The 16,425-nt window shown below is 44.7% G+C and overlaps 1 protein-coding gene across 9 annotated transcripts in view; it reads right to left on the bottom strand.

The window, feature by feature from the left end:
- Positions 1 to 16,425, bottom strand: part of MCF2L2 (MCF.2 cell line derived transforming sequence-like 2) — a 229,713-nt gene that overhangs the window by 19,485 nt on the left and 193,803 nt on the right. For 6 of the 9 annotated variants that reach the window (XM_075570679.1, XM_075570678.1, XM_075570677.1 and 3 more), the window contains 4 exons: positions 14,713 to 14,805; positions 10,811 to 10,882; positions 3,702 to 3,817; positions 2,684 to 2,796 (listed from right to left, as the gene is read on the bottom strand). In XM_075570679.1, coding sequence (XP_075426794.1) covers positions 2,684 to 2,796; positions 3,702 to 3,817; positions 10,811 to 10,882; positions 14,713 to 14,805 — 394 coding nt within the window. Of the gene's footprint in view, positions 1 to 2,679; positions 2,797 to 3,701; positions 3,818 to 10,810; positions 10,883 to 14,712; positions 14,806 to 16,425 lie in introns of those variants that run through there. The other 3 variants (XM_075570686.1, XM_075570684.1, XM_075570685.1) reach the window with 3 other exon arrangements.

The following is a 16,425-nucleotide window of genomic DNA, read 5'->3' as shown; positions in this document are numbered from 1 at the left end:
CTCCTGTCACTGCCCCCCTCTCCTGTCCACTGCCCCCCCTCCTGTCCACTGCCCCCCCTCTCCTGTCCACTGCCCCCCCTCCTGTCCACTGCCCCCCCTCCTGTCCACTGCCCCCCCCCTCCTGTCCACTGTCCCACCCCCTCCTGTCCACTGTCCACCCCCTCCTGTCCACTGTCCACTGCCCCCCCCTCCTGTCCACTGTCACCCCCTCCTGTCCACTGTCCACTGCCCCCCCCTCCTGTCCACTGCCCCCCTCCTGTCCACTGCCCCCCCTACTGTCCACTGCCCCCCCCCTCCTGTCCACTGCCCCCCCCCCTCCTGTCCACTGCCCCCCCCCTCCTGTCCACTGCCCCCCCCCTCCTGTCCACTGCCCCCCCCCTCCTGTCCACTGCCCCCCCCTCCTGTCCACTGCCCCCCCTCCTGTCCACTGCATCCCCCTCCTGTCCACTGCCCCCCCCTCCTGTCACTGCCCCCCTTCCTGTCCACTGCCCCCCCTCCCCCCTTCCCACCGCCTCCCCTCCCCCTTCCACCGCCTCCCCCCCCCTTCCCACCGCCTCCCCCCCCTTCCCACCGCCGTCCCCTCCCCCCTTCCCACCGCCCCCCCCTTCCCACCGCCTCCCCTCCCCCCTTCCCACCGCCCCCCCCCCTTCCCACCGCCCCCTTCCCTTCCCACCGCCCCCTTCCCACCGCCCCCCCCCCCTTCCACCGCCCCTTCCCACCGCCCCCCCCCTTCCCACCGCCCCTTCCCACCGCCCTCCCTTCCCACCGCCTCCCTTCCCACCGCCTCCCTTCCCACCGCCTCCCCACCCCCTTCCCACCGCCTCCCCCCCCCTTCCCACCGCCTCCCCCCCCCCCTTCCCACCGCCTCCCCCCCTCCTTCCACCGCCTCCCCCCCCCCCTTCCCACCGCCTCCCCCCCCCTTCCCACCGCCTCCCCCCCCTTCCCCTCCGCTCCCCCTCCGCTCCCCTTTCCCCCCCCTCCGCTCCCCTTTCCCCCCCTCCGCTCCCCTTTCCCCCCCTCCGCTCCCCTTTCCCCCCCCTCCGCTCCCCTTTTCCCCCCCTCCGCTCCCCTTTCCCCCCCCCCTCCGCTCCCTTTTCCCCCCCTTCCGCTCCCCTTTCCCCCCCTTCCGCTCCCCTCCACCCCCCCCTCCGCTCCCCTCCACCCCCCCCCTCCGCTCCCTCCACCCCCCTCCCCTCCACCCTGCACCCCCCTCCCCTCCACCCCCCTCCCCTCCACCCCCCTCCCCTCCCACCCCCTCCCACCCCTTCCCCCCCCTCCTCTTTAACCCTTCCCCCCCCCCCGCTCCTCTAACCCTTCCCCCCCGCTCCTCTAACCCTTCCCCCCTCCTCTAACCCTTCCCCCCTCCTCTAACCCTTCCCCCCTCCTCCATCCCTTGCCCCCCTCCTCTAACCCTTCCCCCCTCCTCCACCCCTTGCCCCCCTCCTCTAACCCTTCCCCCCTCCTCCACCCCTTGCCCCCCTCCACCACCCCCCTCCTCCCCTTCCCGCCGCCCTTCGCCTTCCTGCCCGCCTTACCGCCTCCCCACCCCCGCCTCTGCCTTTCACCCGCCCTTACTCCGGCCGCCTCTGCCTTTCACCCACCGCCTCACAGCCGCTGCACGCACTCAACAGACACCCGCCACACTCGACACATACCTGCCGCCACACACACCTGCTGCCTCCCGCCCCTACGCACCGACATCACTGTCCCACCGCCTCACACCCTAGCAGGACCCCCACGCACAGACAGCACTCACAACCCACGCGCCACCCGCCGCCTCACACCCTAGCAGGATCCCCACTCACAGACAGCACTCACAACCCACGCGCCACCCGCCGCCTCACACCCTAGCAGGACCCCCCACTCACAGACAGCACTCACAACCCACGCGCCACCCGCCGCCTCACACCCTAGCAGGACCCACACTCACAGACAGCACTCACAACCCACGCACCACCCGCCGCCTCACACCCTAGCAGGACCCCCACTCGCAGACAGCACTCACAACCCACGCGCCACCCCGCCGCCTCACACCCTAGCAGGACACACGCCTCACATTTTTACATCACTTATGGCACCAAAATATACATTGTACTGTGGTGTGGTTACAATAAACCATTTTTATACAACATCGTATTACATTTCTTCCATCTTTCTTTTCAATATTATTATCCAACCTTTACAACAAATACTCACCTATTGTTCCACAATTTATAAATAATACTACCTATTACGCATTTACATCCCGGGCAACGCCGGGTCTCTCAGCTAGTAATATATATATATTATATATAAATATATATTATATATCCTCTGAAATCAAACAAATGTGAAAAATTAAAATGGCACTGGTGGTCCTCGACTGAGCCACTGATTGAGACACCTGTGCTGAAGCAGGGATATCCTTTTGGAAAAGTCACCTTTCAATGGTTAAATTAATATAAAGCTCAGCTGTTGTAGTCAGCAATGAACTATATGCTCCTTCATCAAAGCATTTGCACGTTAATGCCCTCCTGACTAAAATACTGTTGTCAGTATTTTTATTCTTGTGACAGAGAAATGATTACTATGCTTGTGACAATGACAGCACCGCTACACTAATAGCAGATAACATCATTGCTGTACCGGGAATAGATAAACATGCGAATACGGCATAAAACGAGATAACTTTTGTGGCGCTCACCACTGTCCATTCTCTCCACCTTGTTCGAACTCCACCACATCCCCAGGCTGAAGGGTAAAAGTAGCAGGCGAGCATGTTTCAAAACAACCGTCCACACGAAAGAGATTGGATCCCTGCAATGTATAAAACATTTTAATTATCTTAAACGGAGCAGCAGTGGTGCTTTTCTGAAGTATCCTACACTTAAAGCAGCACTCCAAGCAACACCACAGAACGGTATCGTCTATTTATTTTTTGATTATTGAAGCTTGGCTAACACGGTACTGATACCTCTACATATATATATATATATATATAATATATATATATATATATATATATATATATTATATTATATATATATATATATATATATATATATATATATATATATATATATATATATATACATATATATATAAAGCAGAAAATAGCCGTGTTAGTCCAGTTGCGATAGTGCAGAATATATATATTTGGGTCTCCGGAGCTAAGCAGTGTTGATTACAGCCCCAGGGACCCCTGCTTCCTGATATACTTATCTCTGAAGGTGCTGCTGGCAGGAGCCCTGGCTGGGTTGACAATATGGCGGTTTAAAAGTCCCGCGTCCTGAGGGGCCAATAGGAAGCCGCAACGTCATCCTTTGTGTCTTCCCATTGGCCCACAGAACGCGGGAGTTTTAAACGCCATACGGCTACCAGCGCCCCCTACAGTGGTAAGTATCTCAGGAAGCAGGGGATCCCCAGAGCTGAAAGCAACACGTGCGGCTATTGAATACAAACAAATATACTGATGCTGGGCTGCTTTAAACATCAGGTTTTCACATTATCAACAAGTTAAAGACATGAGTATGTAAATTAAGACTTTTAGGTTATTTTGTTTTTGCGAATGAGAAAAATACCAAGGCATTGAATTAAGACTAAAGTATCATTGAATGTACTTTAAGTATCTACTCTGGAGTTATTCTGCGATGTGGGCGTGTGGAATAAGGGTTAAAGACATAAATATGAAAGAAGAATAATAATGAAGACTTCTATTTTACTTTAATATCGGTGGTTTCTTCCTCAACATCCGAAGAGTTAGAAAGCTCATCGTTGCTGGAAGGAATGGTCGAAAAATCTTCATAAGTTTCAAGAGAGGACATGTGTCTCGGCCAACCTTCCGAAGGAAAAAGCAAAATGTTACATTTCAGTTTATTTCTTTATTATTTTTTTTTACATCATATTAAAAACAAATAAAACTTGCAAACAAATCAAACGTGGGTTTCTGCATTGCCACGAAGACATCATTTGTTGTACTGAAAATTAAGGTTTGGGCAATTATCTTTCGTGTACAAATCACTTCATTAGTTGCAAGGGAGAAATATTTGGTAGACAGAGCTCTTTCCCACGTGGGTGAACTGCGATACGAGACGGGATGTGGAGCTTTAGGGGTGATTGTGTTGGTGAGCATATGAATGTTGGTATTTTGAAGAAGCGCCTTATATAAAAAGAAAACGACTGTAAAAAAAAAAAAACTTTAAAAGAAAAATCGAGAGAAAGAATGTTAAAATAAAGGTAGTGGTAGAAATCACTTTTTTGGGTCAAGATTTGGGATGTCTAAACTTCTGGTAAAACGGGTCTTCCTCTAAAGCCAAACATTTTAAATAGACTGTGGCAGGGGTTTACATTTCCAGCTGTGCTTCTTGTGTTAAGAAGATTACCTAATCTCCTCCTCAATATCGAACAAACCGGTTAAGAGAAAGGTTTATTTCCTTCGGGCTCTATTCGATGTACTGTGGATCTGCGTCACAGGGCTGGAGAAGACATCAGCCCATTCAAATGATTAGGAGAGCAACCTTCTCCGGCACCTGGAAGGAGCTTCGCAGAACATAGAATAAGGGCTTTAGTCTTCTGACTTGAAATTCGGTGCCGTTCTAGGCTCAGTTAAAAGGTTAATGAGACCTCACATCTGAATTCAGGGTTATCCTGGCTACAGATGTAGCAGATCTTAGGCCGAGATTATAGTGGCCGCTGCAGGGCGCGCACACAACGTCACTCACGCGGTTCGCGCAAATCCTACACTGTATGCAGGTGACAGGCGGGAGGTGACAGGGGGCGTGGCACCTGACGTCGCGCGAGCGATTCACCATGACTGGCTGAACCGCTTCACGTGACGCCGACGTCACGCGGCCATCGCATGGAGAGACCAGTTCATTCGTCTCTCCTGGATTCTGCCGCTCCGTCACGCCTCCGCCTGGTCACGGTCGCGCCCTCTATGTGCACCTCAACGCAACACAGGTATTTGTTTTGGCAGCGCCCGCCGTCGCACGCACCGCCGTGGCCACTATAATCTCGGCTTTACTATTCCCGGAGGCGCAACCACCAGGATTAACGTAGCAGGAGGTGCCATTGAAAAGGATGGACCCCGCACAGCGCCATCACGGAAGCCATCTTACCCAGATTGGCTATATCTGTAATTAAGCACATTTTTGTAACTAACCATAGTGTACATTAGGCTACACTTATAGTAACAGCGACGTCGGGCTGCGGTCACTGGAAAAATCAAATTGAGATGCCTCCCAGCTCTGTCGCACCGTCCTTACTATAAGCACACGCGACGGCGGCAATGCATGTGCTGACGCGACGTCGCTGGCACTATAAGCGCAACCTGATAGTATATTCCTGAGCAAAGAGATCATTACATTTAACAACTGCAGCAAAACTGTAAAATGTAATCAATGTGCACGTGAGCAATTCTGTTGAATCAGCACATACATTGGGTAGGGCGGTGCTGAAGTATTATATTTCTTCTATGAGGAAATAATGCAGTAAATTTTCCAGGAAAGTTCAGCTAACCCAGTGTACCTCTGGCTCCAAGCACTTGTGCTGACAGTGCTCAGAATTTACACAAATATTTTGCAGTATTGCCAAGTGAGTAGAAATCATTTTACAATTATATCCCGCAGGGTTATCACTCCACCCCAGGAGTTTCCTCTTCACAACCTCAAGATGTTATCGTCAGAAATTCACCTGTTACCCTTGGCACCAGAATAAATATATTTGCAGTTTGCACTATTTTTGCAAGGGTATCTTGAAGTGAAGTTAAAGTGATTTCTTCTAAATATATATTACTAATAAACTTCTGTATAGCACAATTTCAGACTAATTTATAATTGCATTAATTTGGGACCAGCCTGATGTAGCGTTGCTGACTAGCGGTCTCTGGTGTTGCTTCAGGGCCGTCGAGAGGGGGGGACGGGGGGAGGGCAGCCGGTACTGGTGTCCCGGGCGGCAGGGCCCTTGTGGCCGGACAAAGCAATTGCCGGCGGGCCCCAGCTCTCCCCACCTGCAGGCCTCTTCTTCTATCTCTGTCCGATGCCGGGCCCTCTGAAATCAGTGAGCGACGGGTCTCTCTAAACGTCGGCGCGCCGGAAGTGAGCTTGGCCCAGCTTCCGACGCGCGGCGTCGAGTGGGTGGGAAGAAGCGCGCTGAATTCAGAGATTCCGTCATGGGACAGAGATAGAGGAAGAGGCCTGCAGGTGGGGAGAGACGCGGCCCATCGGCAACTGCTTTGTCCGGCTACTGCCACCGGGCCCGGTGCTGTGTCTGCTTTGTCAACTGCTTTGTCTGGTGGCCGGGCCCCCCGACAGTCACAGTCACCCCTTTCCAAGCAGTCACCCCGCCCCCCCCTGGCTGTCACCCACCCCCAGCAGTCACCCTTCCCGACAGACACCCCTCCGACAGTCACCCCCACCCACGGCAGTCACCACGCCCAGCCTAACCATCAGCAAAGTAAGTCTATTTTTATATGTATTGTTTTTTTTTTAATATGGACTGTTTTTAAAAAAAATATGTACTAGGGGAGTGGGGGTCTTTTTAATGAGTTTTGGGGGAGTGGGTTTTTTTTTACTGTGTATTGGGGTAGTGGGGGGCTTTTTACTGTGTATTGGGGGAGTGTTTTTTTTTTACTGTGTATTGGGGGAGTGAGAGGAGAGGGGGGAGGAAGTGAGTGAGGAGAAGAGGGAGTAAGGCCTCGCTCAGGGTGCCGGCGTCGCGGTGCAGAGTGCGTGCGGCCATCTCCCGCGCGATCTGCGAACATCCCTACTGCTGAGCTTCAGGAGATTCGGGAAGCGATCGGGGGCGTGGCGAACGCGTCCTGGAGCATTTTTTATGGAGGTCAATAATTTTTCTGAAACCTGACAACAGAAGAACTACTAGGTCCAAGTACAGCAACGAAAATATGTCCTTGTTATCTAGTCAATAACTATTTCCAATCACGGCTGCAACAAAAATAATAATAACAGTTTAAAAAACAATGGTAGGAATGTTATAACAAATTGCCGAAATTAGTTTGACAACTAGTAAGAGATCTGAACTGCATCATGTAAAGTCTCTTTATATCCATCCCTTTTTTTTTTTACTAGCAAAATATCACAAATACTGTAAATACAAATATAGCAGCAAGTATCTGTCGTCTAAATTGAGCATCGGTTGAACTCGATGGACGTATATCCTTTTTCAACCTCATCTACTATGTAACAATCCTCTCAGTCCACCAATGTAATATTTTGTGTGGTAAGCCACAGTTTTCTGATCAGCTCTTTCTCACCATAGAGACATGATTGTACAGACCTGTGTTTTAAGACCAACCCAGTGCACTTTGTGACTTTGCCAAATCATTTTCTCTCTCAATCTTTGCAACTAAAGAGCAATATAAGAATATTATTTTTCCTTCACGTCTCATCCAGGGTAAAGTTTGATCAGGAGCTGGGTTTTATTTTACTAATGCTGTAAGTTGTTGAATTCCGTGGTTTTGACAATGAATGCTCTGGTGAAGCGGAAACGTCTTGTGCTTTTTGATGAACACATTAACCCAGGCAGGTTTGCCAGCATTGTTTAAATTGGATGGAACGTCTTGTTCAGGGATAAGGAGAACAGTTACAATGACTTTTAAAGAATTAGTTAATAAATAGAACATAAAACATTTCTAAATTGTGTTACTACGTACTACTAAGGGAGCGACTGTTACATTTATTATATTTTCATACTGTATTACGAAATGACATCTATCTAAAAGTGCTGCTGTATGCAGAAGATATTCATTTAGAAAAAAGAAAAATACAACTACACCTTCTGTTATAATAATAATAACATCTTTATTTCATATAATCGCTTTTCTCCCATTAGGACTCAAGCCTGAAGCACAGGGAGATAAAGTGATTTGCCCAAGGACACAAGGAGCCGACACCGGGAATTGAACCAGGTTCCCATAATTCAAACTCAGTGTCGTTGTTATCAGAACCAGTATCTTTACTCACTAAGCCAGCTCCTTCTCCTTTTAAAGCCAACACATAACCTTGTTTATGCCCTATTTATAGTTTTTACCAGTGAAGCAATATTTTTATGTTTAATGTATTATTGTGCTGTAAATGGCTCTTTAACAGAGAAGCAGACCATATTCTTCGCTAGGCAGAAGACAGGCATGTGCACATTGCAGAGTTGACTGTCTGCTTCTCTGTGTGTGACCTCGGATCTGGACTTTGCCTAAGTCCTCAAGTTCTATTGCCTACTTACCTGTGATTGACCTTGGATTGTCTATGACTCTGCTCTGTCTAATCCCCTTTAACCAACAATCTTCCTTCCTCTGTCATCCCCATGTTTCTCATATATATTTTTTATTTGTTAATATCATTAAAAGTTAGTACCGTTAGCTATCGCCTGTACTATTCTATCAAGTTCTTTTGAGTGTCCTCACTTCCATTGAGATCTTATGTACATTATTGAGGTTTTATTGTGGTTTATCAAGCTACAGTGAATTCTTTTAATTACCACCCGATCTATTATTTACCTATCATGATGTGTAATATACTATATATATATATATATATATATATATATATATATATATATATATATATATATATATATATATATATATAGACACTGTTTTTAAATTTACCTTTTGCTTCATTCATTGTAACATCGCCGGAAGAAGAGATCAGTGTATCTTGAAAGCTCGCACAAATAAAAGCATTTCGTTAGCCACAGAACAGTATCATCTATTTATTTTTTTGATTATTGAAGCTCGGCTAACACGGTACTGGTAACTCTACATATATATATATATATATATACATGAATAACCATAAATACATAAACAGATTTTATATATTTATATATAAAAGTACCTATTCATGATCTAGGTTTCCTAGTCAGTGTCGGGATATTTTATGACAAATGTCCTATTTCATTCATCATCTAGTTGAGAACATAGAAATACCACACAATGACTATACTTTTTCATACACGCTGCTTCCAGCTTTAATAGATACTGAGCGAGTGATTAGCTGTCTTCTAGGACACTACCAGTCCTTATTCTATTGGTCCGGTTCTGACCAATATGGCAGCAGTAGAGGGTATTTAAACTGGAGGTAACTCTCCTATTGGACACCTCAATTCCCTGATGAAGCAAGCTGTGCTTGTGAAATGCGTAGGAGAGGAGATCCTGGTATCCGTGATTGTCACACCCCTCCCATCTGATGTCATCACATTGAGCTGTGCTTTCCAACTCTGCAGTAACCTCCTAATCAACGGGACGCTGTGGAGAGTGAGGAAACAGAGCGACATCGGAGACCCAATCGGCGACAACAGATGGGAGGCAGGAGAGTTAGGAGCCGATACCAGAGTGCGCGTTTACTGTGCTCAGATGGCTATTAATTACCAGCACAATTGTGAGTGCCTTTTTTATACGTTTAATCTGTATCATTAAATCCATTACATACTACACCATTGGAGGCTTTGGAGGCCTTACGCCCTTATCGAGCAATTGTCCTTCTTCAGGGCCTCCGTAGTGGGTGCCGGTAGCCACACCAGAATTCCCTATGTGTCTGCTTTTCAAAGCTCTCGCATCCTGCGGGCAAATAGGAAGCACTGGCGTCATCAGCTTCCTATTGGCCCTTGTGATGAGGAAGCTGAAAACTGCAGAGTTACTGCCACCCTTTTCGGAGGTATCTCCAGAAGCAGGGGGTCCCCGGAGCTGAAATTAATGAGGTTCAGCTCCGGAGACCCCCCCCCCCCTGCTTCAATCCTGTATTAAAAAATGTAGAAAGAAAACGGCTCAAGTTTTGGGCAGATAACACAACTTTATGCTACAATACCGGGACGTTAATCCTATGCTAATGTCATGTAGAACGGCCTTGTTTTTGCACATCTAGCTTTAAGGATACACATTAACCTCAGGGAACATAACGCCCGTTCTTGTTTTAGGCAATGTCACAGGAGGGGACCCGGATTTAACAGAGCTTTGTGGATCTAATCGTTAGTTGGCAATTGAGCTTTTATTGGCTACCATTTTTAGGCCCAAATGTGAAAATCTGATTTGCCGATCAATTTTCTCATCTTCTGATGTGCCTCTTTTTACTGTGGTGCTGGCAACAGACTCCCTAAACCAGGCATTGCATACATGCGTGCGGCCAAAGAAGTTTAGATATGCAGCCTGGAGGTTGGTATGGAGGATGAGAGTTCTTGGCCTGGAGGGCTGGAAGAAAGGAGTGGGTTGTTTGGCCCTGAAGGGTAGAAGGGGGTTGTTTGGCCTGGCGGGAGTGAGAGAAAGGTGAGGGGGGAAGAGAGGTGATGGAGGGGAGAGGGAGTTGAGTTGAATTAGTGAGTTAGTGAGTGAGAGTTGAGAGTTGCGAGAGACGGGATGGGGACAGAGACGGGATGGGGGAGAGAGAGAAATGGGATGGGGGGAGAGAGAGAGACGGGATGGGGGAGAGAGAGAGAGAGACGGGGAGAGAGAGAGAGGCGGTAGTAGTGACTATACAAGTCATTTAGGTCATAGGCTAACTTCAGGATAGGCTTTGCAACTAATGTAAATGATGATATCCTGCAAGTGCCTTTACATATATAAAGCACATTTTTGAACAGAGGTGCTTCGAGTCTCAATTGTGCAACAATGTTTCATAGTAAATGAGAAATTAAAGTGTGTAATATTTGAATGGGACATGGGAAGGATATTATGAAAAATGACACCATTTTCTAACCATTAGGAAAAAGACATACATTTAAAAACCATGGTAATTTACAACCACAAGAAACAAGCAAATCAGCAAACCACCACAACACAGATTTTACAAGGAACCACAACACTCATGCAAGACAATACTGGTACCTTCAAACCCCAGGGGAGTCGGATCACTCTTTATTTCATGCCTCTTGGTTCTCACATCAAGACCAAGTGAACCTGTGTAGAGTTTACAGTACATATGTGCAAAAATTGTAATACTGCAGAATACAGAAATTGTGCAAATACAGGGTCATGAGGAAAAAAAAAATATATATATATATTTTAGATGTTTAGAATTTGGACCGTAAAAGTCTTCATCGTAAACAGGAAGTCTTGTATGAATTTACAACACAAAAACTCAGGAAACAATCGGAAACTTTTACTGTAGTAATTCTAGCGTGAATTTTAGCTAAATCTATAAACGATATAAATATGTAAAATTGTGAACAGCAGCCGGGAGTCACTTCGCTGCGGTTTCGAGCGACCTTTCCAAAAGTGTGAACGAATTTGAAAAGCAAACTTTTTTGCTGAATAAAAAAAGGTTGAAACTTGTAAAAAATATATATTATTGCTATTATAGAGCTTATCTATTTTCAATAAACTAAACTACATTGTATATCATTTAGAAAGTTACAATATAGCAAGTAATAACCTTATTGTATTTACTAAATTAAATTAGTAGGCAGAAATAAAATGATTGGATCTTGACGAGTACAATGTTCACCAACTTGTATTTGACAGGGAAGCCCCGGTAACTGCACACAGAAGTACAGTTAGGAACAGGAGGCATGAATGGGATTAAGCAGAGACATTTATTTGCCAATATTCAATGTTTCAGTTGCACAGAGCAACCTTTATCTAGCTGAGGGCTGGCCATGATAAAGGTTGCTTAGTTCATCCAAGACATTGGATTTCGGCAAACACATTATATATGTGTATGTATATGTGTGTATGTATATGTGTGTATGTATATGTGTATATGTATATATGTATATATGTATATGTATATGTGTGTGTGTGTGTGTGTATACAGTATAGAAAACGGCTGAAAACCAAAGTTCAAGCTATTATTTTTCATTATTCTGTGTAATTTAAGTGCCACTTGTAAAAAGCACAAAGCCGGCCTTATTTCTGTGCAGGTATTACGACTATTTGCTCTTTTCAAAAGAATGAAAACAAAATAAAAAACAGCTGGAATTTGAAGAAAGAACTTTTTAAGACTGTTGGTCATTAAAGAGATTGAAAATATAACATATATTTGCTTGAGTGATAAACCACAACTAACTTTAGTAAAATCCACATTACAGAATGTAATGAAAGTGGGGCCATGTGGATATTACACAGACATAAAAGCATAGAAGTTAATCCCAATCATTCGTTTTGGATTCGAGCTTCAAAACACGTGATTTGTTCAAGATTTCTTATAAAGAACATTCATTTTGCTAAAAGGATGGTGGGAATTAAGGCAAAAATAGACTATTTTATAAGAATCAACAGACAGCTTTCATATGAAAACTCTAACAAACCCTTTCAGTTAATTCACGTCTCATCAGAATTGTCTGTGGTATCCAACTTAACCTTCACAGTATTCGCATACTATGCAGGAATTTTAGCATAGGCGTGTTAATGTATCTATATAGAATATGTTAATTGTTTCGTGGGGTTTATATTTTTAAAACAGAGACGTTTGGACATACATATACAGCTCAACCCCGTTACAACGCAATCCGTTATAACGCGAATCCGCTTAGCGTGGCTCCCGATTTATCGTATTTATTAATACTTTACAACACGATTATTGGTTTCTTACATACTTTATTGTACAATGCACACCATTGTACATTATTTCTAACGCGATCCGCTTATAACGCTATGTGATTCTTTGGACCCCAAGCACAGCGTTATAAGGGGGTTGAGCTGTATGTGCCAAAATACGCATGTCATCATCTGTTTTTGAGCATCTGTTAATATTTATCATAATGTGTCTACTATTTTTACAAAGTTTTCACAAAGAGCAATTTGTACACATAAACAGATATTAAAAAAACAAAACTCTGTATTAAGTTATATTTACTGTAGCAGTTCCAAGTAAGACCAGTAGTATAAAATGAGATCAAGGGGCCTATGCAGAGAGCAGCGCTATTTCGAAATTCGCCATTTTTTGGAGAAAATCGCGCAGAAAGCAGCAGAAAATGGCGAGTTCCGAAAAACGCGCCAATTTTTCTTTTCTATTTGTAAAACTCGCCTCGCGGCTGGCGAGAACCTCAATCTCGCCAGTTTTAAAAATATCCGTATGCAGAGAGGCGCGAACGGCATCTAGCGGCTGTTCGCGCCAATAAAATTGCGCGATTGTCTCCGTTTTGCCTCGCCAAAAAAAACTGCCGCTCACGGCCATTGCAAAGGGGGAAAAAAAGGCGCGAATTTGTTTTAACACATTTCTGAAGCGCGCATCTCGCCAATTTAAACTCGCCACACGCATCCATGTTAAACATAGCAGAATTCGCACTTTTCTGCATATGGAGATTAAAACTCTCCAAAAAAGCTACTTTTTAATAAATTCGCCAATTTTAAAATTCGCTGCTCTCTGCATAGGCCCCCAAGTCTTTTATTTGGATGTCAGCAATTTTTTGCTATCATCCTGCCAAATCCTTGCACTCATCTTGGTTCCATGGTGGATTATCTATTGAGTTGGCTGGATACTGTAGTCCCTACTTTATCCGATTTAGAACACATACAGGAGGATATATATGTATAATGTTACTGGAAATTCAATTGTTGGGAAAGTGCCATACATATTTTTATGATTTCTATTCATAGCAATTATTGCTGTTATTTCTAAAGCTTTAGAATATGGATGCTTTATCGTCTAAATTATCTCCAATTCAAATTAAAGAACATTACCCGCAAGAGAGTGTATGCCAAGTGTGCATTGCAGGTAAATGCCCCATGTTCTTTCATTCGTTTGCATAGAACAGGATTAGTGAAAGTTTTATATCTATGTTAAAAGATTGCTCTTTCAGGGGATATTTAAATAATTGCGATCCGTTGCTTTATTCAGCATGACTTAGGCAGGTCTGCAACCCCGCCTTTCACCATTATCACCCAGCACACAGCACTTCCACTGCAGCAAGGGATTCTGGGAAATGACATGCAAATGAGCACACAGTGCCACTTTTTGCTTCAAAACCATTTTTAACATGGTTCCCCATAGGCTTAAGCTTGCTGCATGGTCACAGCTTTGAGCACAGCCAGGGTTAAGATGCATAGCCAGAAAACCCACCCACAGACAGCTGTTTCGACCATAATGGGTCTCATCAGTGTGGGGTTGGTTAACTGGCTATGCAAAGAAGCAATAAGGATGGGGTTTACCATACTGAGTTAAGTTATGGTGAGTAAAATATATATATATATATATATATATATATATATATATATATATATATATATATATATATATATATATATATATATATATATATATATATGCAAATACAACTGTATGCTCATCTGCATGTCTTAGGCTGGTCTGCAACCCCACCTTTCACCATTATCACCCAGCATACAGCACTTCCACTGCAGCAAGGGATTCTGGGAAATGACATGCAAATGTATATATATACCACGTGTATTACTACTGTGAAGCGCTATGTACATTAATGGCGCTATATAAATAAAGACATACAATACAATATTACTTTTTCACTGTGTGATATCACCATTCCTATGCTCCTTTGCGATTGATTAAACTTTAATTACCTTATTTAACCCACTAGTGACTGCTTGCATTGATGACGAGGGAGTTCTGGGAATGCCCGGTTTCTCCCACATTTTAGTCATGTACCGCTGACATGTTTCATTTGCACATACGGTATAAAATAGGACTTCATGTTACTAATCTTATGAGCAGGAAGCACATTCAGTACAAAAAAAAGTCGCATCTGTACCTTGGCATAAAAAAAAGGCTAATGTAGGTGTTGAAATGAAAACATGGCTGGAAGTGAATGTACCTTTGTTGCGAGCAGAAACTTTAATAGCGGTTGTACTCATAGAAGAGGCTAAGGAAAAGCGGCGGGTAACTTCTTTCTCCTTAGAATCAGGTTCTGGGAGAACAACACAGATGCAAAGCAAGGCTGGGTTATAAGGCAATAGCAAACAACGCAGCAGCGAGCACACTAGCAGTGCAGCCACATACAAAATATCGTACGTATGAAAAGATGCAGCAGTACTCCGCCAACGTTACAAGAGAGCAGCATGCAATGAAATATGGAACAATGACAGTACTTTAGCTGTTAAAAAGTTTCCAGTGCCACAAATGGAACGTTTTGCTGTTGGCCCCCACATAACATGTTTTATCCCAATTACCTGCTAATCCGACTGTCACTGGCTGTAGTGAAAATCTTACATCTGGACGCACGAATGACACAAGGCACTTAGGATTTTCTAATGCTGAATTTAATGAGCTAAAAAGACGACGTTTCGACCCACGATAAGCCATCTATCACTTGAAAAAGACCATCTTAAGCCGAAACGTCGTCTTTTTGGCTCATTAAATTCAGCATTAGAAAACCCGATGTGCCCTGGTGTCATTCTTGTGTCCAGATACTATTTGGGTCTCCGGCAGGCTACCTCTCAATACAAGAGCACCGGTAATTATGAAAGACGTTTGGCCATATGGTGTGCAGCAGTTAACCCTTTCTTCTCATCGTAAGATTTTCACATGCCACCTGTGGCTCCAATGGAAACATATAACTAATGCCTTACCACAGAAGAGAAAGTAATGAGTGATAAAGCGATTAAAAAAAAAACTATAACTACTGAAAAATTACTGTTCTACTAGCAATCTGAATCCATTTGGACATGTGCAATAATGCTGTCCGCATCATACAGTAAGTTACCATGGAAAAAGTATAGGGCAAAATCTAAATTATATAATAATAATAATAACTATTTCATATAGCGCTTTTCTCCTAATGGGACACCTGATGAGTTTACAATCTATGCTTTCGGTGCCTGAGGCACAGGGAGATAGTGATTTACCCAAGTCACAAGGAGCTGACAGACCAACTTCAGACTAGAGGCATTCTGACCTGTCGGTAATTACTGTAAATGTGTAGAAGAGCTTCCAATAAATTGTCCTATCTGTCTATGCACTCCTCAAAATCCACATGTACAGTAACTGGACGTCGGGCTAGAGGCAGAAAGGACACATGAAGCCCAACTGCCTGCAATTATCAGCTGCTGTATGTGTGATTCTGCTATTATACCTAAAACCTAAAGATTGTGTTTATAATAACAGCTCTACTGTTTTGGTCTAGAAGGGGTTTGCAGCTGCCGGTCACCAAACTCGTGTAGCTATATAAACAAATGAAATGAATAAAATAAATTAAGAAATATTATTTTGTAGCTGAAATTATATCCTGGTAAGACAGCTTTTGAACAAAATCTACATTTACATAGCCTAAGGCCTCGGGCATGGTCAGCGCTTAGGCGCTGACCCGTGCTGAGGCGCGCTGGTGCTTACCAGTGAGCCCCTGCAGCCACAATGAGAGCGGCTTTACTAGGGGCTCGCCTACGCTTCCGCACACCTGCGGAAGCGTAGGTCTTATCCAAATTTTAGATTTCGCGCTCATGGGAGCGCAGGGCCGGTCACGTGAGTGGTTCGCCCAATGAGGGTGAACCAGCTCCGTGATGTCACTGGCCCGCCCCCCGACACGCCCACG

Source organism: Ascaphus truei, chromosome 14, assembly GCF_040206685.1.
Source record: "Ascaphus truei isolate aAscTru1 chromosome 14, aAscTru1.hap1, whole genome shotgun sequence".
Lineage (NCBI taxonomy): Eukaryota > Metazoa > Chordata > Amphibia > Anura > Ascaphidae > Ascaphus > Ascaphus truei.
This window is presented reverse-complemented; position numbering and strand designations above follow the sequence as displayed.